Source organism: Hirundo rustica, chromosome 16 (assembly GCF_015227805.2).
Source record: "Hirundo rustica isolate bHirRus1 chromosome 16, bHirRus1.pri.v3, whole genome shotgun sequence".
Lineage (NCBI taxonomy): Eukaryota > Metazoa > Chordata > Aves > Passeriformes > Hirundinidae > Hirundo > Hirundo rustica.
Genome location: NC_053465.1, coordinates 14,614,663 through 14,638,774, shown reverse-complemented (window position 1 = coordinate 14,638,774; position 24,112 = coordinate 14,614,663). Strand labels below are relative to the sequence as shown.

The window sequence follows — 24,112 nt, the reverse complement described above, 5'->3', positions numbered from 1 at the left end:
CTGCCTTAGATCATGTGAACTTCAGTCCCAACACTGGACAACTCTCATTACTGGTTCCTGACATAGAAATTTTCAATTTCTAATAGTGTTAGTGAGATCCTGTATAGCTTCAAATTATTTAAAACAATGCTTCTAGGGGCCTCCTAAGGCTGTGGCTCCCAGGAGGTAAGCACTGTTGGACCCCACCTGGAGGCTTTCTTCCAGGGAAGATTACCATCTGTGATAGTTGTGCTTGTGTGATCCTGGACCTTTGAGGGTCCCAAGCCCTTAAGCAGTTTGAAGTTAATGTAATCTGTACTTGAAGAAAACAAAGGCAGTTGTAACTAGTGCACTGCCATGTTTGTCCTGCTTGTTGATATGAAAGGACTAAAATAGAGATGATTGGAGAAATAATTAAATTAAAAATTTAAAGTTTTAAAAATTAACATAAAGCTATGGAAGGGTACAGATTTTCATGCTTTAAAGCATAACCCAGGTTATAAAGAAACTTGTTCTATAGGCAGAGTACCTTTCTTTGTAGGTTTTCATGTGTGTTTTTCTGATGGTGCTGGTCATCTTAAAACAACCTGATGGGTTAGGGCAGATGTTGTCTGATAATGTAACTGCTAAGTCAAGATATAGGTGAACAATATGAGTGAAAGTTTGTGCTTGGGTGGAACAGTTCACTAAATATGTCATAACTCTCAACTTTTTCTCACTTGCAGCATTATGCAGTTGCTTGGAGCATTTCCTTCTCCTAGTGGTCCTGCTTCTCCTTGCAGTTTGGTGAATGAAACCACGTTAATTAAATATTCCCGTCTCCCTACCATAAACAAGCACAGCTTCCGTTACTTTGTTTTGGATAACAGTGTCATCCTGGCCATGTTGGAGCAGCCTCTAGGGAATGAACAGAGTAAGTCCAGATTTCCCATTTACTTCTTTCTCTGGCTAAAACTTTCTGTATGTAGCTGCAAAACAAAGGTATTTCATCAAGTGTCTCTCTCACATTTCAGGGGCTTTCCTCTCTGTGGGTGGGCACACAGAGCAGAATGCTGCTCTGGGATGAAGTAGTGAGAATAACTTTAATGCCACTGATAATCAAACAAGCACAAGCCTACCCAAATTGTTCATGTAGTTGTCCAAGTCTTTCAATCAGTTAGATCATATACTTGCTGCTGACTGCCATTGAAATAATGGGTGATGGACAAAAGCAATAACATTACATTTTGAAACATCCTTGTTCATACAAGAATAAAAATGTAAAGAGTATAGGAGACTTGATAGGGATAAGTGCTTAACATATGGTTAGTATGTCTCCTTGATGCTTGCACCATTACTGCTGCTTGCTTTAGGCCTCCTGTTACTGCATGTTTTTGTGTGTGCTTTCAGCTCAGGTGGTTGTAGTTGCTTAGAAGCTGTTATAACTTTCCCATGTCTGATCCTGTTCTGTCAATGACACTGTCTGTAAAGATTTGTCACAGGGTGTTGGCTTTCACAGCTGAGTCTAACTCATTTCAGTCTTGTAGACTTTGACCATCAGGAACTTATTACAAAAATCTGGTATTAAATGATTCTTTGAACAGAATAACTGATCTCCTGTAAGTCTTCACATGTCACCTAATAGAATACATGAAAATTCCATAACATGCTACCTCAGTTAAAGACCAACTTATGTTAGACCTGATGTGCTGTCCCCAATACATCTTCCTCATCTGATGCTAGGATGGAGCCTAAAAACTAGTCTTGAAGGCAGAGATTGCACAGAACTGCGTGAATTGGTGCTGAGAATTTGAGTTGTAGTCCAGAGTGTTCTGACCATGTTGAGAATCACTGAATACATCTTGCAGGAGGTGATAATGCTGGGAGCCACTGCCACATGTCCACCCTCAGTCTGTGCTGGAGCAAGTGTGTTCCTGACTGAAGTGGATTAGACCATGCTAGAACGGCTAAGCAATCCTCATCCTCACTCTGCCTCTGCTAAATGTGTTACTGTGGAATCTGCAGAGCTATTGGAATCACAAATTAGATTCTCTTTTCTTGCTGTGTATAACTTGCTTACAAATCCCCTTTGAATTATGAGATTAATTGCAATAATGCATAGGTACATCAGGCCAGTTCTGAGGCAGATCATGAAAGTGAGTGACTGAGGAGCTGGTTTGGGTTCTCTCTGTGTGTGTTTATGTACAGGGTGTGCATAGGCCCTGCTGCACCCTGAACTTCCCAGGGAATATTGGGGAAGGAATGAAGTTCTGCTAGTTACCTGACAGTGCCAGTGTGTGGTTTATGTGCACAAAAGATAAATGCAAGTACCTTTAAGAAGAAAAGCTTACGATGAAGTATGATCTCATCTAAGGTGACTAATACCAGTGGCCTTCTAAATCTTGAAGGAAGACTGAAATCCCTGCAATGTTAAAATCATCATTGTGCCAGTAGAAAAGCACCTCAGGACTCTATAGTCTGACCTCCTTTCTGTAGACAAGGCCAGCACTGGATTTGGACCAGGATAACACAACCTGATCTTGCCCAAGTGGGTCTTGCAAAGTGTCCCTGTGTCCCTATTCCTTGTGGGGAAAATTTTTCCATGATGTGAAGTCAGAACCTTCTGAGTCTTTCTTTGACCGTTATCTTTTGTCTTTCCACTGTTCTTACTGCTGCTATTTGTGAGGAACTTTTGCAGAAGGTCATAGAAGCATTGTGGAATTGGTATCTCCATATGGTCATTGTCTCACCTAAACAGGCAGTGACTGGACAGTCTTCTTTGATTTCCTTGGAGGTATTTTGGAGAGAAATGATGATCTGCATGAATTTGGATGAAAGTTGCTTTTAGTGATGAAACTGAGCTGGCAAGTGTTGAACTGACAAAGTAGACAAGCACTTTGCTGCTGCAGAGAGATTTGCTTGCTTCCCACTAGGAGTTTTCTTCAGGGTCAAGGAGGAGTTAACCATGAAAGCAAAACCTCTACTGTCATGCCTGCATTTTCTTCTTGTTGAATGATTACATGGTGAACTGTTTGCAGTATATGATGATATCTTATTCTTTTAACACATGTGCTTTGCAGATGACTCTTTCCCCTCTGTCACGGTTTTGATCCGTGGGACATCTGGAAGATTTGCGTGGGCCCAGCAACTCTGTCTTTTACCAAGAGGAGTTAAAGCAAATCAAAAGGTCTTTATCAAAGCCCATAAAGAAATCTTTAACTTAGAGATGTTCAGCAGAAATTCCACTAATGTGAGACAGCCCCCCAGAGCTGGTGATTGTACATTAAGGCTGAGCCATGGGGCCTTTAGCTGTAGGTAATGTGCTATCTCTGGTGACTCTTTACCACTTGTGATTAATATTAACTACAGGCTGTGAAAGTGCTGTTGCTTTCTCTACTTGCAGACTTGCTTAAGGGAGGGGGCATTCTCCTTTTGTTTTTTTATGGAAGCATCTTCTGAAGTGATGGGGTAAGGCACAGTGTATTTAGTGTGTAGGCAAGAATGTTGGTGCTTGTTTTCAGGTGTCAGGCAAAGCCCTTGCAGCAGAGGGAGTGAAGTCTGGAGGTATAAAATGTGCTGAAGAGAGAACAGGTCTTCAAGCTACAAAGCTTGATATTGCAAAGATGGCTGTAAACCTGCTGTGAAAAAAAATTATCTAGATGAACTCTGGAACAGCTCTGGAGAGGGATGGTGGAGGAGAAATAGCTCCGTTTTATTTTAAAGTAAAATTTCTTAGTGCAGTTGTCTAATGGAACATGTACTCTTGTCATGAAAATTTCTGTCTGTGAACTTCTCCAATTCTTTAAACCCTTCCCATGACCCTTGGTAAAAGAAAGGCAGTAATGTAGCTGAAATGAGGCCTTGGCAGTCTCAGCTGGCATGTTCACATTTAGATGGATGTGGTCTCTGCGAGCAGCCTTTGGGAAGACCATCCACGATGTGTTTGGACCTCTGCTATCTCTGGAGCTGAGACCTTTGCCTAAATAATCTCAGCTCAGGTGTGCTACCTCCTACACTAAAGCATAAGCCATGATCTGACTGCTGACCTTCTCACCAATTTTAAGGGAACTTTTCCAACTTGAAGGCATTCTATAACATAATTGTTAATGGTTTTGCCCTTTTGAAATGTAATCAGCAGTAAACTTAGTAATTAGTAGTAAATTTAATAAACAACACTGAAGATGCAATGAAAGGTCTTTCTTGCTTGGAGCTGATGCACCTCTAAACCTGCGCCGAGATAATTTTTTGCTTTCCTTGGTAACTTGAAGTTTGGAATTACATAATGACAGTACAGAACATGATGTAGTAGCAATGTCAGAATTACATCATGATCCATGATGCAAGTCCTTTGGCTATGCTGGCAGTGCATCTCCTGACCCACAGCATTGCTGCTGTCTTTGAGGCCTTGACTTGTTGTGATCATCACAGTCAGGACTATTGAAATGGAGTTTCTCAAATACTTGCCAGCTTTCTCTGAATACAGTTAGAACAGGCTGAAAATAAGATTTTGCTACGTAAGCTTGCCATTTTTGGGGGGTTTGCAACTATTTACAGGCTAGATACTGAGCAGGGTTCATAGATTTCAAAATGGTCAGTTGTGTCTTTTTAAAATTTACAGTCAGATCTTTAATACAAGTCTATTGGTTTAAACTATTTCATGTTTTTTAATGATGCTGCTCACTAATAGATTAGAATAGTTCTGGTGAGGAGGGGAGAGGAAATGTTTTTCATCTGTTATAATATTGTCCAGTGATGTAATACCTTGAATGTAAAAGCAACCTTCTTTTGTCAGACATTTGTACCAGAACCTCGACCAGCTCCTAAAAATGATGTGGGGTTGAAATACAGTGTGAAACACCGCCCTTTTCCTGAAGAAGTGGACAAGATTCCATTTGTGAAAGCTGACTTGAGCATTCCTGATTTACATGAAATCGTGAATCAGGAAGTAAGTAACTGTCTCTGACTTGATTTTTTTTCATGGGTTTTTTGTCCATCTATGAGTCATGCACTTGTGTCTCACTGTAAATAGTTTTACTTTTTGGCTTGTCCAATTTCACATTCATGGAATAATAACCTCTGCAAATTAGTTAAATCTATGCACTTCTCCAGGAAGATGCCAATGCTTTGGATGTGTTATTTGGGAGACACAGCTCAACATGTTTTACTGATTACTGATCATTACTGATCCTGATATCCTGTAGGAAGCAATGATTTGTGCTTTGTTGCTGCTTCTGGGGAGATGGAAGAGTCTCTTTTCTGAGACCTTCCCAGGGGAAGAAGAGAGTGCTTGTCTCAAATATTTTAAAGTTTCACAGGATCCAATTTGTTTTAGTTTCTGTTCCCTTGAAAAGGGGAAGCCGTAGCTGATACTGGATATTCACAAAGCTCACCTATGCCAACAGAGTGTTTAGGTGCTCATTTTGCAATGTTGCAAGGTCTTTTTGAAAGTGTTTTAGTAGCCATTCTGATGGTGGACTGCAGCTGCTACTGTAGAGCTTTCCTAAGTGATGGAACTGTTTTCTTGGTGGATCTTTGTGGTTTTGGTGACATCAGCAGTTCCCGCAATGTTTTCCAGCTCGAAGAGCGCCATGAGAAGCTGAGGAATGGCATGGCTCAGCAGATTGTCTTTGAGACTTCCATCGATCAGAGAAGTGAAGAGGAGTGGCGGAAGAAGAGCTTTCCTGATCCCATCACAGAGTGTAAGCCCCCGCCACCAGCACAGGAGTTCCAGACAGCACGTTTGTTCCTCTCTCACTTCGGGTTCCTCTCGTTAGAGGCATTGAAGGTGATCTGATACTTCTTGGTGTTGTCCAGTTCCCAAGTTATCCGGCTTGACAAAAGGGGAAAAATAAGTTTTGTTAGTGGAAGGTCATCTTTGTAGTTCCAACTACTGCTCAGCTGCAGTCTAATCAAATCAAGTGATAGATTCCAGTATTCCATGATTAAGAGCAGGGTTGTGAAAGGCTGGGCCTCAAGTTGAACATGCTCTGAATTGTATCTGTGTCTTTGTTTTCAGTGGATGCATAAGCCATCACACTCAGATGTTCACACTTAAAATCATTCCACAACTTGAGTTAGGTTTTGGGGTGGTATTTGAACTCTCTGAAATAAAACTGTCATAGAAATTTAGCTTCAGAGATGGTTGTGCTGAGATGGCTTAATCATACTTGAACACTTGGTACATAATAGATTCAGAGTTTTCTTTTTAAAATTAAAATAATTATTCTTAGAGGTGATCCATATTCTTAATTTGAAATTCTGCCTCTTACCTGCCATGTATTTATTGCTTTTCCTTCCAGAAAGCTGTCAGGAGAAGTAGACTATAGAGCATTGGTGAAAATAATGTCTAAAAGTGCTCAGTATATTGCATATTACTGGTATTTAAATTAATCTGAAACTGCACATGCAACTGTGTTCATAGCTGTGATATTCTGAAGGCATCTGCTGTTTTTGTTGTGTGCTCTTGAGCAAAATATTATGTCTCTCACTGGCAAAGTACCACATTTATTTAATGAAAAGTGGAATGCAACAAATTGTCAACCTGTTGTGCTTGCTGTTACTAATTTACAGTGACAAGATTATATCGTATCAGAAATCCCTGTATAATTTTGCTCTTAGAGAAGAGAAATAGTCTTTTTAAATTTTAAGGGACTGCCACTAAAGCCATAAAGGCCTTTCAATTAAGGAAAGATGGGTTTTTTAAACTGCTGGACTCTGTTTGTTGGACAGGAACCTGCAAACAGTCGTCTACCTCCTCACCTGATTGCACTTGACTCTGCTCTTCCTGGGTTTTTTGATGACCTTGGCTACTTGGATTTGTTACCTTGCCGTCCTTTTGATACTGTTTTCATTTTCTACATGAAGGCAGGCCAGAAAACTAGCCAGGAGGTAAGTGAAAGTGTAGAGTTCCAACTACTCTATGTTGTGTTGTTTCTAGTAATTTCCAAGTGAGTAAAGCATCACTGCTGGTGACTAAAGTGGAGTGTCAGAACCAGTGTGAGCTATGAGTCACTGCATACTCCCTTCATTTGTAGGTTGAAGTACGTTGCTCGCACTCAGGATTGTTGTAACAAAATTAATATATTTTTAAATATAGATAAGATATATACTAAAATATTAATAGTATTTTTATTACCTGTTTTGTCCTTATTGTCCTTACTTGTAGAGTTCAAATATTCAGATCAGAAAGGCATATCAGCTTTGTTGGCTAAGCTTGCAGGGAAGGTTGCAGTTTGTTCCAGCAATGAGCAATGTCAAGGTAGTTTGGTTTTATTCTAATGTTAAACACGTCAAAAGAATGAAAATCTTTCTGCAAGTAAGGAAGTATTATTGCATTGTAAGTCTTTATGCTATAATATTTAGATTAATCAGGTTAATTTGTGCAAATCTAAGTTGTGACTTCTTTGTGACCTAGAAACTTGCTAAGAGGGTTAATGGGCTCATTAGGAAAGGATGTTTCTCTAGCACCTTCTCATTTCATTCATAACTCTCATAGTAACAGAAGTGTGGCTTCCGTAATAAATCATTGTGCCAACTCCTCGTGTCACTGTGAATACACAGTTGGCAGAACGCTGCAGCACCTTCTACTTTGGTGTGGGACACAACTCTTGAAACCAGGATCATCTGTGAGTGTTACAAATTGTCCTTCAGAGTAGCCAGTGCAGAGTCTTTTCATCTGCAAAGTCAGCTATGAAACAAGATATGCTGGGTTTGCCTTTGAGCTGAGGTGTGCACTTGCTGAGCTAGCAGAATGTTTATATGCTCTTATGGAGCTCTTATGTCGTCCAACCCGCACTTACCCTGACTTGTTCTGAAGCGCAGCTATGGTTTCAATGTGCTCAGTAATGAGTATTAATAATATTTTAATGCAGTGTCTAGTCACTGCTGAACACTGTACAAGGCATTAGAATGGAGTGTCGGGACTATGTGGCTACACAAGCCTCCAGCCTGGAAGCTTTCCTTCCAGCACCCATCCCTGCAATTTCTGCTCTGTTGGTGTCCCAGTGTTCTGCCCCTGCACAAGCCAAAATTATTGCATCTGCCACAAAACAAATTCCTGCATGGCCCTGCATGGATGAGTGGATTGTTTGTTCCACCAACCCCAATGGGGTACCCAAATCACATGTGTCCTTGTGTGGTGAAGGGCTCAACTCTCACTTGGTCATTATGAGGTGTAAAAGTTGCCGTAACATGTGGAAACATCCCAGATCTCTGTCAGAAGTATAATTAAAGTTTAACGTGAACAGAACAGTGTGATGTTTTATTAAAATGCACTCTCAATGCTGCTGAAAATTGTTTTGGAAAATCTGTTTCATAATTTAATGTGCTGTGAGGCCTGTTCGTTAAATCAGTGTCGTGTACAGGTGAGTAGTGAGGAAAATACCTTTCTCCTCAAATTTTAATTCACTTTAATAGTGAAAACTGTCTAGAAAACCCTTGTGTTACCTTTGGTGCAAATGCAGGTTCTGCACTGAATACTCAGTGGTTTTTCTGATGAGTGCTTGAGCCTCAAAATTGCCATTTCCAGCCCTTTAATTCACTGTTTTACAGGCTTTGAAAATGCTGGCAGAAAATCAAGTTGATTGAATAGGACAAGGCCAAGCAGGACAGGAGGATCCTGAGGAGCAGGGAGTAATGTCCATGTAGAAAGTCTGGGGTTCCAGGCTTGTTCTGTAGCGATATTTGGGCAAAACCATGTTGGTGACAAAAATTTAATTTAAAAGCTGGGGAGAAAGAGTCCTGCTTCTTGTACCAACATGGTGCTGCTGTTGGTTTCAGATCCTGAAGAACATGGAGTCTTCCAAAATTGTTCAGCCCCACTTCCTGGAGTTCTTACTGTCTCTTGGCTGGTCTGTTGACGTTGGGAAGCACCCTGGGTGGACTGGTCATGTCTCAACAAGCTGGTCAATCAACAGCTGCAGTGATGAAGAGGGACCTGAACATGGTAAGACTTGTAAGACATAGTAAATGTCTTTTGTAGTAAATAAAAATATTTAGGCTCCTTTAGAAGACAATTTTCTTGCTCTTGTGTACCTATTGGAACGCTGATGTGCTTTTTTTTTTTTTTTAATTAATGTTTGCTAGAAAGAAATGTGTAAATATTAAATAAAGCTTCAAGTCAATGTGAGCAACACTAATGTCTGTATGTTGTTGGGAGGAAGTAGCCTCAGCAAAAAAAGAAACAAACCTCTGGGCTATATTTTTTTAAGATTTGATGATTCTTTATTATATTATTCCAAACCAGTGTTCAGGTGAAATCAGTTGCATGTTGTTCTGTGTATTGGCAAATAGGCTTGAAATACTGTGTAAATTTTTGTGTGTGTGGTGTGTGTTCTGTAAGTAGATTATAATGAAATGTTGACTCAGGCTGCTGTTTATAGGTCCTGGAGGTGTTGGAACCCATACATGGGTATTGCTTCATTGACTCTGCTTTTTTCCACTAGAGCAACTCCTCCCCTGAGCATGTCATACACCACCCTCTCCTCATTCTGTCACCCAAAATGATCCTCAGGAATGTGAGCTGCTAGCCCAGGATGGGATACTGGGTTAGGTTAGCTTCTCCCTTGGACAACTTGATCAGATTCCCTTGGAACTGGTGGTGTCTGGGCTGGTTTCAGTGTCACTGCTCCAAGGCCCAGACCTGTTCTGGGTGATCTCCAAAGCCACAGCCTCTGGTGAGCCACCCAAAGGAAGTGGTAAGGCTGGTGCAGCTTGTTCATCACCCTTGACCTGATGTTGGCATCAGGTGTGACATCATTACAGCTGCAGGTGCTTAAGCAGCACTTGCTCTGCTGTCCATTCACTGTGTCTTAGGAATGCCCTTCACCTGTATCTGCAGCCAGCTGGAGGCTTCTCCCTTAAGTTATGGAATAAAAGTACAAACCACAGAAAGCTGAAAATGTTGAGAAGTTGGAGTAGAGAGGCATTGCTTTCTCTGAGCAAGTCAGGATGGATTACAAAATGGCCAGGTCTGGATTTAATTTTGCTTTAAGGATAGGGTCAGGCTGTGCTTTCTCAGGGGCAGAGCCCTCTGACCCCCTTTTTGCCTGTGTCAGAACCACTGCACAAGGCAGGTCTCTGAATTAGCAAGGGACCTGGTTTGATGTGGACTTTTCAACTCTAATTTTTCAGCCATTTGAATGAAAACACAGACCACTAAATATCTGAATTAATTCAACCAGCTCAGGGAAGAATGAAACAGAGAAAGCATTCAGAAATGGAAGGGAGGAATGGCAGTTTACTTCTCATCTGGTTCTTCTGGTGAATGGGCTGGAGCACAAGTCTGATGAGGAGCAGCTGAGGGAGCTGGGAGGGCTCAGCCTGGAGAAAAGGAAGCTCAGGAGAGACCTTCTCACTCTCAACAACTCCCTGAAGAGTTTTGTTGCCAGGTCAGGGTCAGTATCCCAGGTAGTGAATGACAGGATGGGAGGAAACAGCCTCAGTGCAGGTTTAAGTTGGATATTAGGGAAAACTTCTTTATGGAAGAGGTGGTCCATCATTAGTACAGACTGCCCAGGACAGTAGTGGAGTCACCCTCCCTGGGCATTTTTAAAGGAGGTATTTAAAAGCTGTGCAGATGTGGGACTTGGGGACATAGTGGTGAGTTTGGTTGTGCTTTATTTAACAGTTGGACTCAATGATCTCCAACCTAAATAATTCTGTGAGACTAAAATAGCTTCCAGTGAGTTGTGGTTAAGATAATTTCATGGGAATACTTCCTGCAACACCCCCAAAATCAAAGAAATTCCTAAAGAGCTGGCTTCAAGTTATGGTGCTACTCCTTGGGAGCCTGTGCGCTGGAGATGTGGGAACTTTTTCCTGATGCTGAAGAACAGCTTGGAGTCTTCAACATGCCTCTGGTCACTTCTGTCAGTATGCTGAATTTCACTGCTCCAGTGGCTTTTCTTGAGGCAGCTATCCTAGGAACCCCTCTGTAAACTGGATCAGAGAAATAATTCATTTTAAAGTCCTTGCTAGTCTTTCTGGAGGTGACATGGGGAAGGAAAAGTGGGGAGGGAAGTTCTTTCTCTGGTCTGAAGGCCTGTGTTGGCCAGTTGTGGTGAGGGAATCCGTGGGGACTGAGAATGAGGGGCTTTCTTGAATTGATTGGAGACAAATCTTTTTTAACTCTGCTTGACAGAGAAAAGACCAGAGAGCCTATAGAAACTGGCTTGAATTCTAGGATAGTATCAGACTGAAGTGATAAATGTTAGTCATTCCATTTCCAAAGGATTCTAACTGAATGATGTTGCTAGATGGAATGCTCAGAAATAGACAGTAAATGTATTCTTGTGACAGATGTGCTTACTAGAATACTAGGAAAAAAAAAATCCAGTACCTTGGAAATGTGTTCAAAATGAAACCATTCCCAACCCAAAATGCCTTTTCCTTCCAGATAGTAAAAATATTTATCTGAGAAAGGCTGTTAGCCATGAGATTTAACTCCTTTCATTTTGATATGAGATTTGCATGATTTCTGCTCATTGATTGCACCTTGTATTTGAAAGTAATTTCTGATGTAGTGTGTAAAGAAGTAGAGCTTCCTTCTGGTTAAACTTTCCTTTTCTGTACATTTCAGATGATCTAATTATCTCAGAAGATGTTGGGGCAAGTATCTTCAATGGGCAGAAGAAAGTGCTGTATTATGCAGATGCCCTGACAGAAATTGCCTTTGTTGTCCCATCACCAGTGGAATCCCTGAGTAAGATCTCTCTGTACATGCTCTATACAAAAATGAAACCAACATTTTTTTTGCTTGAGAACTCCTTTGGAAGAAAAACCTAAATAAATTAACTAAGTAGTGTGTTCAGCAAGATCCTTGTCAGAAAGGTGTGGACGTTTAAATTACAGCATTCTAATCCTTAGACTCCTTCCTGATGTGGCATCTGTTCTCTGCCTTTCTCAGTCTGAGCCTCAGTAGATGTCCAGGCATGCACAGCAGTTTTGTTGTTGCCAGGGTGCTTTAGGTTGAACATGTGGTTCACCATCAACTGGTGATGCCTATTTTTTTTTCCTTTCACGTCAGTTACGTGCTCCTGCAGCACATGGAGGTGTGTTTGTACCACTGCTAAGTAGAGAAGCTACAGCTTTCAGGGCATCTTTGGCATGCTTAAAGTTACCTGGATTAAAATATGTTATAGTCATAGGAAGGCGACTGTATTCTGCAGGAAATTGCTGGGATGTAAGTCCATAGGCAGTACTTTATGGCAGTCTGTTTCTGGAATAACTGGCAATTGTCTCCTAACTCATCTTCCTGCTTATGAAGACTATATTGACTTGACCATCCATCTATGCATGTCTAGTTTCAAAAGCCTTACAACATTTTTTCAGTATTAAAACCTTATGTATGATGACAGCTTAAGTTTTTTGGTGGAAGAATAGACAAACACTTGCTTTTTTTCTTCTGGCTTACAGCTGATTCACTGGAAAGCAGTGTCTCTGACCAAGAAAGTGACTCCAACATGGATCTGCTGCCAGGAATATTGAAGCAGCAGCCTCTGACACTGGAACTCTTCCCCAGTCATACAGACAATCTTAATCCCTCCCAGCGGGTAAGGGAAAACTTGCATTGAAAAATGATGCTTTTTTTTTTTTCTTTCAAGAAGCATACTGGCAATGCTCAGTATTTTTGATAGTATATGATTTGGTTTCCTGGCGTGTAGAGCTACTTGTTCCTTTCCATTAATCCTTTAATCTTTGATATCTGCTTTGTTCCTGCCAGAATTTTCATCTACAGTAGGAGATAGCAAGATTACATTACTTAAATGTAAAACTTAGACATGCTTAGTGGTAATACTCTGCATCCTGAAATCTTGGAATGCATGCAGGGAAACGTATATGCAGTATTTACAGAGTAATTCAGCCTCAAATCCGTGCTTGGAAATTGAGGCTGGATAGACATGAACACTTTTCTACCTATCCAGTTTAAAACAGTTTGTCAGTTGTGTGTGAAGTACCAGAAGTTGCTTTTGTACACTAACAAAGCAGAAAACCATGAACTGTTATATCTGTAAGTGAAAGACTTATTACTGCTGATTACCTGTTTAGAATTCACTTCCAAATGTATATTTAGTTACTCATTTAAGGTCTTCAAGAACATTAAGAAAAACTTTTATTTGATTCAAGGTTGAATATATATAAATTAGTTTGTGTAAAATACAAATAGTAGGTTGGTGACCCAGCTTGCAGTGAGTAGTTCCAGCACAGCTGCCCCTGCTCAGTAGCTGGCAGAGGTTGTACCTGGCTGAGATATGAGTGACTGAGGAGCAGCTGGGAAATACCTGTTGGCTGCATTATTGGACTAATGATGTTTGCAAATGCTGTTCTTCCCTCATGTTTCAAACAGCTCAGCCCTACTTCTAGATCCAAGAGGATGCCTCAGGGCCGAACCATTCCACCAATGGGACCTGAAACGAAAGTGTATGTGGTCTGGGTGGAACGTTATGATGATATAGGTATGTACAACTCCTAACTGTTCACTAAAGTAGCAACAGGGCAGGAACCAGAGGAAAAACTGTTCTGTTGTTGTTGCTCCAAGCCCCATCCAGCCTGAGCACTTCCAGGGGTGGAGCAGCCACAGTTTATCTGGGCAACCTGTGCCAGAGCCTTACCACCCTCACCATCAAAATAAGTCTTTATTAATGTCTGTAACAACACTAAGATTCTGAATCAGTTCTTCAATATTTGAGTTGTGATCCATAGGGTGTACATGAATCAGTGGCATATGTAGGTCTGAAGTTTCCTGCCCTGGCAGTACCTGTGAAATGCTGTCATGAAGCTTCTTAAGCTCAGCAGCCAAGGTGGGTGTCTTCCTCTGCTGCTGAGTTCTCCTTGGCTGTTGTCTCCTAGGAGTAGATCTGGTTTTCTTCCTTTAAAAAAATGGCTTCTGACACCTGCTGCTTCTGTGCTGGATGGATCATCATCCTCCTTGTTGTGATGGCCCCTTTGGAATTCCATGTTCTCTCTTCAGGGGAGGGCTCCTTAGTTCTGCCCTCAGGAGCCCTGCTCCACGCTCCCTTTCTACTGTGTTGCTCAGGCAAGCTCCTGCTCCTCATCCAACTTTGTTTCTTAGTTTGGTGTTTACTCTCTGCCTCAGGGTACTGCTGCTCTGGGAGAGACCCAGCTTTGCTTATTCTGTTCCAGCTATGGCATAGCCATGACGAACAGCATTGAGGAATTCTTTATCCCCAGGAGCTTCTTGTGTGCTCGTTCCAAGCCATGGCCTGGCCTTAGTGTTATGCGAGTCTCTGTGCACTGGCCTAGCTGAGCACTGTCTGCAAGACTAGCCAGGAACTGCTGCTTTATTCTGTTTTTGATTTCTGATCCTGGTTCCCAGTCTGGCAGTAAGGGTGGACCTTAATTAAGGCCTTAGCTCCTTCCAGAGTAAAGCAACCAAGGGAATGGGAGCAGCAGTCAAGAGGAAGTTTGCTGTTAAGTGTAAATATAAATTCTCAAGAAGACCACCTTGTCTACAGCATGTCCCTCAGAGTCTTACTGAGATCAGGAGGCAGACAGCAAGTTCTGCATCATCATTTTCTCGTCCAGACATCGGCCCAGAGTGTGTTCCAAGCTGGTGTCCCTGACCCCTTCTCTGCAGGGGCAACAGCTCTGCTACACAGGCATGCTTCTGCTTGACTGTTTCTTTCAGTAGCTGTAGGAATCTCCCAGAGTTCTGGGCCTGAAGCTGAAGAAATGAGTTTGTGAGCCTCAGTAAGCCTGGTAGTAGGATGGAGGGAAGGGCAGCTCTTGGAAGTGACTCCTAGCCCAGAAGCTCTGCCATGTGCTCCATTGTCCTTGGCTTTTACCTTATGCTTCTGGTACATCTTTGAGTCTGGACAGCGAAAAGCTGTCACTTTGTAGTCAAGGTTATTTATCACCCTGATGCCAACTGCCTGTCCTCCCTCTTGCTCCATGTCAGAGTGTGTCCATGGCTTGTCATGCTCTCCCTCTGCTTGCTCCAGCTGTTGTGTACCCTTTGCATCCCAGCTCTAATGGCAACATCTGGGTTTGGGCCTTACACTCCTTCTGCTGGAAGCACTGTCCTGCTGCCTGAACTGTACTTCTGTGAGAAATTCTAAACATCTCTTAACCCCTGAACAAGGTGTTGGAAAGTGCCAAATCCCCTTAAGGGATTCAAGTTCTTATTTTTCCTCATTCACCATCATTATCCAGTCTTTGTTACCAAGTCCATGGCAGCAGAGTTGTAGGTTATGGTGGCGATCCACAGAGCTTGGATTTGAGGAAGGATATCATGTCTGTGGGATCAGGGCTCAAGGGAGCTGTAGGTGTGAGTGGTTGGCATTGTTCAGTGCTCCTAGCAGTATTCTGGAGGCTGATCACTTGTGGATGGGTGAAGATGCAGTGAATAATAATTTGAAAGCTCTTTTTGTGGGTGAAATAGTTCATCTCCTTCCTGCTTTCATGGTTCCTCTAGAGATTTTGACCTTTGGGTTGAGAGAATGGAGGGTTTGGGACTTCATCTGCTGAGTGCAGATGGCTGAGGTGTGTGTACTCTCCAGGAATGCTGAAACTGGAAGCCAAACAAAGACACTAGCTGTGCAAGAACACTAGTGGTATAAATGCTTGAGGACTGCATGGTTTTGACTGATGATAAATAATCTTCCTTGTACACAACAAAAACAAAACCACAACTATATTAGATAAACTTTATTTGATGTATTCTGTTCTTACAGAAAACTTCCCCCTCCCTGATCTGGTATCTGAGACTAGCACTGGTGTGGAAACCACAGCCAATAGTAGCACTTCCCTGAGGTGAGACTGCTCTTATTTTCATTATTTTTATTGGTTTCTCAGTGGACTGGTTTTTGGTTGAAAGAGTGAAAGAGCTTTTTGTATCACTGCAGATAAAATATAAATTAAAGAACAGAAAATGTGCTGTTTTATCTGAGTCTGTGATAAGTCTCCCTCCTAACTGGCTCCCTTGTGAGATGGTTAATGCTGCATGCACACCGTACTCTGGCTGCAGGGCTCTTCAGTCCTGTGGGGACAGATATCATAGGCACAGCATGACTGACAGAGCACTTCTGAGGGTCCAGAGCATGCCCCAGGATCCTGCTGCCTTAGCCATAAGGCATTTTAAAACTTTATTTTAACACCTAAAGGGGTCACTTTTCATCTGCAGATTAATTGAAACAGTGTTTTACAACTGATTCAACAGTTGTGTTTTTCCCTTAAGATCTACCATTCCTGAGAAGGAAGTTCCTGTGATCTTCATCCATCCTTTAAACACTGGCTTATTCAGGATAAAACTACAAGGAGCAACTGGGAAATTCAACATGGTTATCCCACTGGTGGATGGAATGATAGTCAGTAGGAGAGCTCTTGGTAAGTGTAGTGGTTTTACATTCATTAAATTCTGGTCTTAGTACTTACTCTTTCTGTGGGAGAGAGACTAGGAGAAAAACAAAGCAGGCTCAACCTTAAAAATGAACAAATAGTTTTATTAACATACACTAAAAGAATAGAAAGAGAAAGTTGGGGAAAAAAAAGTAAAACAAAACAGAATGAAACTCTAAAAACACTCTTCCGTCCTCTTACAAACTGTTAACTTTCCTACAAAACAACATAAAGAGACAAAACTTGTAATTTTCTGTCAGTTTCACTATCTGACAATAGTCTTTCATCAATTCTTTAGGGGAAGAGTCTCTCTCAGAGTCATGGATCTAACTGACAACTTAGAACAGTTCTCTTGTGGGTTTTTTAACTGTCACAAAAACAACCGCCCGGAGAAACTTGCTTTTGTGACCCTCCCATTAGCAGGTTCCTAAGCTGGTTATGGGTCATGGGTCTTAGACTTTTGCATACTGGGGTGTCACCTTTTAAAGATGAATATCTCTAAAAGTAAAGGGTTCTTTATCTCAAGGTACAGAGATATCTTCTCACTTCTTCACTGGCGCAGAGAGCTTCTCATCTTTATCTCTGTTCAAGCATCTTACAGGATTAGTATTACTTAGTCCATCACAAACACCTTTGCTCAAATCCACACACAAATCTAAACAATCATCTCCCCAAATGCTTATCTTTCCCATGATTTAAAGGAATAATCTAAGTATAGAGTTCATTTCCATGGCTAAAGTAAGAATGGAACAACCAACTCTTCAACCCTCTGTCCCAATAGTCTTTTCACTCTTGCTCTACTGACTTCATGCTGGTTTTTTTCTTTATGTTTACTCTGTCCTTTCTTACGTACAAGGGCCAAGCTCTAGAAGCTTCATGTTGCCAGGAAAGAGTTAAATCTGCCCAGAGTCTGTCTCTCCCTCTGTAGCTTGTGGTGTTAGATGTTCAAGGCCGCACTGGTGAGGGGGGAAGAACTCACACAGAAACATCAGAGATCAGAGCACCAGGGCAGTTCAGAATCACAAAAAACCCAGGCAGGATCATAAATGCCTTCTCAGCCACCCCTCAGTGTAAACTGGGGTGGCTTCAGCCCGAATAGTGCTCATAGCTCTTATCAGGGCCCAGCAGAGATCTCTCCTTGCTCCATGGAAGTTTGGAGAAAGCAGTTGCTGTAAAGCAGCAACCTCTCCTTCCCGCCTCACCTGGGAGCTGATGGAATCCGGCCAGGCCTCAGGCCAGCTTCCCCCACCCCAAAAAAGCGGGGAGCAGCAGGCCCAACTCAATGTTACCTGTCTCTCTCTGGCCAAAGGAGAGAAGAGAAGGGGACCCACCTACAGGAAATCAAGGGGTTTTATATGGTACTTCCCAAAGTTGTAGCCAACAATTTTCAGTGGTCAGAATAGATGTCGATATTCTGACTAACTCTCTGATAGGTCCCTGTCTTTTCTAAAGCAATTCCCAGGTCCTGACCTGGAGAATTATTCTACATTCTTCTATGACTAAAAAACCAAACGGTACTAACCCATGACAGTAAGCTAAAAGGTTTTAGGAATGCTCATGTTTATGTTTTATGTTTTAAAAAATAAGAATATATTTGCAAAGTAAATGCTCTGGGGTCTTTCTATGGAAAAAGTGTTAGGCAATGCTGAACAAATGCAAGCCGTGCTTTTTTGCAGCAGCAGCGGGAGCAGGACCAGCAGAGGGAGTTAGGTGGGCAGTGCTTAGCTGCCAGGATAGCAGGAGAGAGCCCTGGAACTAGAAACAGGGCCTGTGTAGATAGGAGAGCAAAATGTGACCCTGGTGTTTAGCGCAGAGAGCCAAGGTGCACGCAAGGGTGGTATGGAGTTTGTTACTTTGCTGGCGTGTTGTGTGTTCCTCCTGGTTTAGAAGCCAGGCAGGGATTAAAACCACATCATTTTTGATTACGTGTTCAGTGCCATGCAGGTGTGTATTTACAGGTTCTCTTGTGTGCCTTTTCCTCTGTTCCTGGATGGATTCATGGACCTGTCCTGGTCTTGGTGCTATTTAGCTTCAGTAACTGGAAATTCCACCCAGTGAGAGCAGTACACAGGACAAAGTAAAATGAAGTCATGAACATTAGGATACCTGTACATAACCATAAAGCCGGAGTTAGAGGTGACTTTCAGGTTCTGGAGTTTGTATGCTTAATTCAGTGACTGGCAAACTGAAGCCAGTCCTGGGCCCTTAAATAACATTTATGAATTCAGCTGATACAGTGGCTTTTACTGAAAAACTATTAGGTATGTTTTCCTAGAGTTGGGTTTGTTTTTCTGCTGCACCAGGACTGTTAATACAGTGAATTTTTTTCTCATCTCTTAAGTTCAGCAGGTGTAGTTTGCCTGCAGGGAGGTCTTCTAAATGTTTCTGTCTTTACAAAAGAGCTTGTGAAACAGCAAAGGGGGTAAGGGATACTTGCTTCTTTAGAGGCATAGAAATTTCCTTTCAGAATAAAATAAGATAAAGTTAGCTGCCAGCTTTTGAGTGCTACTACTTCCATCCCCCACCTGCTCCTCCATCTGCATCCAGAACTGTGAGTAACAGAGGGGTGACAAAAGTGGCAAGGCAATTATAGGGGAAGAGAAATTTGTTTGCAGCCACAACCCATCAGATATTTCCTCATCTCCTTTCCAAGGGGAAGGCTCTGCAATTCCTACTGGAAAAAGGTACTGACAGGTACTTTTTTCATTCTCAAGGCTCCCCTGGAATTACCTGGTGGGACCTCAGGACCCACCTGAGGTCCAGATGTGTGACGTAGCTGGGGCTGTGGTCCTGTGACTCTAGTACTGGCTGCCCTGGGTTTGCCCTCTTGTCCTGAGGGTGCTGTTCCAGGCAGCTGCTTGGCTCTGGCAAAGCGGAGAATACTCCTCCTTCTCCTCCAGCCAGGTCAGGGCAGCACTGAGTGAGTGAGTCCCTGTCTCCTTTACAGTGAGGGTCTATACAAGCATCGGGACCGTGGCTGTCTGTTATCAACTGTTCATGGAGAAAAGACTTGGTGGGGCTGAACATCCCCCCTGTGTTTAGATGGGACAGAACCCAAAATTGTCTTTGGCTGGGAAGCTAGCAACGGAGTGCAGGACTGAATTTAAACTAGATTCAAATGTTGTTTCTTTTTCAGGTTTTTTAGTGAGACAGACAGTAATAAATATTTGTCGGAGAAAGAGGCTGGAAAGCGATTCATACAACCCCCCCCACGTCCGCCGAAAACAGAAAATAGCAGATATTGTCAATAAATACCGCAACAGGCAGCTGGAGCCAGAGTTTTATACCTCGCTTTTCCAGGAGGTTGGGCTTAAGAACTGCAACCCCTAGGTCATTATCCTTCCAGGACAATTAGGTCAGAGCTTGGTGGCTACACTAATGAAAACAGTTAAATAACAACAACAATTTTTCTCAGCCCTCCGGAATTCAGGAAATCATGTTCTAGCACAAGTCAGCAGATCCCATGTGGGAGGAATGAGAAATGAATCCGAAACATTGCAGTTGAGATACTGACTTGATTCACCTACCCTCATAAGATTACTGAATTCCAGTCTTCCTGGGTACTAGCAAAATTATCTCTTCACCCAGTCATCCTTTCCAGACTAATTAGGAACTGTAAGTGTCTTGCTCTGAGGGGAAAACAATCAAAGTAAAACCACCTCTGCACGTGAAGATGGAAATAAGAATACAGACAAACCTGCCCTTAGACACACCTTTGCTGTATCCACATGCCCAAGGGCAAGGGAGCCGGATCTTTCCTTGGAGGAAGAGTCTATTCCAGAGCATCACCTTTCCCTGTAAGAGAATGTCAAAGATATTTTCACCGCCTCTTCAGTGAGAAGACCCTCTTCAACAGAAGATTCTTCACTGGGTGTAACCCATCTATGTACCAGAAACAAGAGGAGGAAGATTGCTTGGAAAGAGCAGGCCCTGAAATCCAGGGCCCAGATGCTGTATGTGGCCACTCCCTCCAGGGCTCTGAGTGAATCCATCTGCATGTGAGACAGCCACCACTACCTGAAATTAACTGACTTTCCAAAAGGAGTTATTACCAGATAAGAGCTTTTGGTTATATAAAAGCAACATTATCACTTTCAGGTCTGTTGCAAAATGTCACATTTAATTTCAGTAGCTTGATTTTTATTTTTAATTTTTTTAGTGCAACTACTTAATTTATTTTGAAGCATCTGTATCACCTACTCACCATTTCCATAAAAAGCATAAACATCACTTGCCTTCCTTCCATTGGATTGAAGTCTGAGATTTTTGGGGCTGCCTCCTCCCTGTTATTTATAGCATGAGCAGTTTTTGCAGCTTCTACAACACTTTTCAGAAGCTCCTGTTAAACAGACTGAACAACTCAAAAAGAAAAGTCACAAATTCATTTTTCCCCATTAATTTCAATGCCATGAAAGCCTCCTTGGGGTTATAACTTCACATTGTTTTGAATCTCGTGTATGTTCTCACATTCGGCAGCAGTGCTTCCCTTCCACCTAGGTTTTCATTTTCAGGCTGTGGCTTTGATCTGTTCAGGACTCAAAAGATGTGCTGGGAAGAGGTGTTTGCAGCTACAGGTGTGATACTGGGATCTCAGAAGTGGTGGGTGTGGGCAGCCCTGGGAGTACCTCTGACTCCTGGCTCATCCCAGCTGGTATTGCAGCAGTGAATTGGGGCTGCCACTCCTGGGGAGGTGCAGCCTGACAGCAGCAGGGAATCCTGATCCTTCCAGCACCAAGTAATGGAAGAGGATGACTTAGCAGGAATTTGGGGAGCTCTTCACATCATTTCCAAAGTGGTTTTAATAAGCTGTGCTATGTATTGCAGTAATGCTTGTCAGGCATTGAATTTTGATATTTCAGAGCTACTTTTTGCAACAGTTCTGACCTGAAGCAGTCTTAATTGTTTCATTACAGCTTATCTGCCAAGGACAGAGCTCACTCCTGGCTTTCCATGTGGTTTTTCACAAAGAGTTCATGGAAGCACAGGCCCCTAAAAATACATGTGAATGGACTTTGAGGTGGTCAGCCAAGGTGTTGTCTGCTTGTTGTAGGGAACAAGTGCACTGACTTCTTAATTTGGGAGCTCTGGGATTTGATCCAGATGAATAAAAAGTGGCAGGATGCGTGCTGCCCGGGTGGCACATGGCAGGAGGAGCTCCAGGGCTGCATTTGGGTGCATTGGCCAAGCTGTGCAGAGAACTTGGACAAACTCTTGCCCGGAGCAGTTTGATGCACACTTGCTAAATTTACCCACACTGTGAATGCCCCTGTTGGATCTAATTAATGGCCAAACAAACTTGAGCCCACTGGTTTAAAAGGCATGAGCAATGCATGTGTAACCAATAAACATCCTGAGCAATCCCTGTGTCTGCACACTGATAGTGTCACAGCAACCCCACTTCCCATGGCTGGGTGTTAAACAGCCCGGGCAGATGCAGCACAGCTGCACCAGGTGCTGCTGTCATGCTGCTGGGAGCAGTCACAAATGCAGAGATGGGCATTGGGGCAAACCCTGAGTGGTTTTCTGGCAGGGATAGGCAAGTGGACTGCCTGAAAATTTACTTTCTTTAAAAAGACCTGTACTTGGCTGAAGGGTTGTCTTGGGTCTATTTCCATGTTCACCTAAAGGCACCCATGGGAGCAGTAACAGCTGTGAGAGCTGTATGGCAGGAGTTTGGAAAGAAGGGAACTTGGTCATGTTGTGGCCCCTCCCAATGCCAGGGGATGGATGTTTAAAATGCGTCAGTTGAGTTGTAGAACCAGCTGGTGAGCAGGTTACAGGTAGTGTGACCTGGCTGTAGGTGCAGGGATTGGCCCTCTGGAAAAGTGAGCCTTCAAGAAAGTCATAGTTCAGTGTAAAAATGTTGTGATGCAGAACTGTGCTGCCATCCCTCAAGGTTTGGGTGCTGGTCACAGCAGTGGGCAAACTGTGCCAGTGCAGGGTGCCTGCAGGGACTGTCCCTCCTTCCCCAGGACGTGTGTATGTCCCAGGCTTCCTAACAAAATGCACCCTACCAGTCTGGGAATTATATCCATCTCCTGTCAAAGTCTGACCAAACTCTGAGGGCTTTAGCTAGTCCAGAGCACTGTCTTGAGAGTGTTTTCCCTGAAGGGCCAGAGCAAACGAGGTTATTTCTATGGTGATTGCAAGAGTTAGCCAAGAATCCAGTTTATTTTTTTAATATCATAAACTGCTGCATAAAAATTTTTAATTGCTGAGTCAAGTGGCTTGGATCAGCATCCCTGTCCAGAAGGGATGAGTGCTGACACCGCCCACCCCCCGACCTGCAAGTGATTCACAGTAATTAAACTGGGACCCTTCACCAAACCTTTCAGTTTGGGTTCATAATTCTGTTTTAACAGAGCAGGAGGTGACCACGGTCACATTGTTAAACACAGTGTTGAAATTACATTTTAGTACCTTTAAGAGACACTTTTAAAGAAAAGCCATTCTTTTAAAGGTACTTCTAGAAAGGCATTAGAACCTTACAGCAAGCAGGAGAGGGGGATGACAGTGCCTGTGGAAATTGATGCACCTGGGGGTAGCAGAGTGCAAAGCCCAAGGGAGGAGCATCCCTGGCTGCCCTTGGGCTGTATCTGCTGGATTCTCCCTAGGTCAGTGTTTCTTTTCACAAGGTTTTGCATGCCCAGGAAGAGGAGGGAACTAAATTTCAGCCTCACGGGCAAATTTGATGCATTTTCGTGATTGTGCAATTGAGTAATACCTTCGAAGGCAAACACAGCCCTTTTCCCCCTGGATTTAGCAGGAGCAATTAGAAGTGAGAATGCCAGATATCATGTGCTTCAATCATAGACAATTTGTATGAATTCCTGTATGTTGCCAAGACATGAACATTCTGTTCTTATTGTATTTTTCTGTAAATATTCCTGGCACTAAGTTGTAAAGTAAAGGCAAAATGTAAATATGAAGATGTGAACTATGTTCTGTTGTCTCTAGTACTTTATCTCTTATTTGTTTAGGGAAGGCACACAAAGGCTTGTTTGTATTTATGCCAATTCTTTGTCCAGGAGAAACACATCAAATATTGAATGTAACACAATTAGTCCAATAAATTTTAAAGATTCTTATCTAGTAACTTTGCACTGGTCCATTTTTAGTATTTTCCAAAACCTTGCTTGAAATTCTCTGATGGAGATGTTTCCCAGAACAACAGCAGAGGTAGCAGAATTGCACACCTCAATAGCTCTGGGAACTGAGGCTCATAGGTAAGGAAATCATATTATGTCTCAGTAGTCTGGGAGGTGAAAACATGAAAGACTGGCTTCTGAAGGGAGCCTGATGATCCTGTAATGCCAGTGTTCTCCAGTCACTCCATGTGCTGCTTCCCACCTTAGGTGTGGGTCCCCTGTGGTGCAGCCACTCTGGACACCCAGCCAGGACAGGGGAAAGCTGTGTGCTTCAGAGGTGGAGTCCTGTGAGGATGAGGGCTCTGCTGTCTGGGCAGAGAGGGGAGAAAGGATGAGACGGCTCAGCTTTGGCTTTGGAGAGGAGCTGGGCAGCAGTGGGGCCGTGTCTCATGAGGGTGATGCACCCAGCAAGCCATGGGAAACTGGGCTGAGTTAGAGGGTTTGTCAGTGCCATCCAGCCAGATCCCCATGGACCAGCTCTGAGCTCCTTAAGGAGGGGATGAGTTCCCAGTTCACGTCAGGGCTGCAGGACTTGTGTATGTCTGTGCTTGCTGCTGCAGTGCAGGGGCCCTGTGCTGTCCCTGGGACTTCACCTTTGCAGCAGCTCTGGTGCTTTGCCCAAGCTCTGCCTCACCTGGGGGCTGGAACAA

The 24,112-nt window shown here is 42.9% G+C and overlaps 1 protein-coding gene across 5 annotated transcripts in view; it reads left to right on the top strand.

Annotated features, from left to right (window-relative positions):
* RALGAPB (Ral GTPase activating protein non-catalytic subunit beta) overlaps positions 1-23,410 on the top strand; it is a 66,968-nt gene extending 43,558 nt beyond the window's left edge. For all 5 annotated transcript variants that reach the window (XM_040079672.2, XM_040079671.2, XM_040079673.1 and 2 more), the window contains 12 exons: positions 705-892; positions 3,039-3,145; positions 4,751-4,903; positions 5,534-5,743; positions 6,688-6,846; positions 8,737-8,902; positions 11,537-11,659; positions 12,373-12,509; positions 13,304-13,412; positions 15,651-15,729; positions 16,154-16,302; positions 19,451-23,410. In XM_040079672.2, the coding sequence (XP_039935606.1) occupies positions 705-892; positions 3,039-3,145; positions 4,751-4,903; positions 5,534-5,743; positions 6,688-6,846; positions 8,737-8,902; positions 11,537-11,659; positions 12,373-12,509; positions 13,304-13,412; positions 15,651-15,729; positions 16,154-16,302; positions 19,451-19,644 (1,774 nt within the window). In that variant the 3' untranslated portion in view covers positions 19,645-23,410. The remainder of the gene's footprint in view (positions 1-704; positions 893-3,038; positions 3,146-4,750; positions 4,904-5,533; positions 5,744-6,687; positions 6,847-8,736; positions 8,903-11,536; positions 11,660-12,372; positions 12,510-13,303; positions 13,413-15,650; positions 15,730-16,153; positions 16,303-19,450) is intronic.
* The last annotated feature ends 702 nt before the right edge of the window (positions 23,411-24,112 follow it).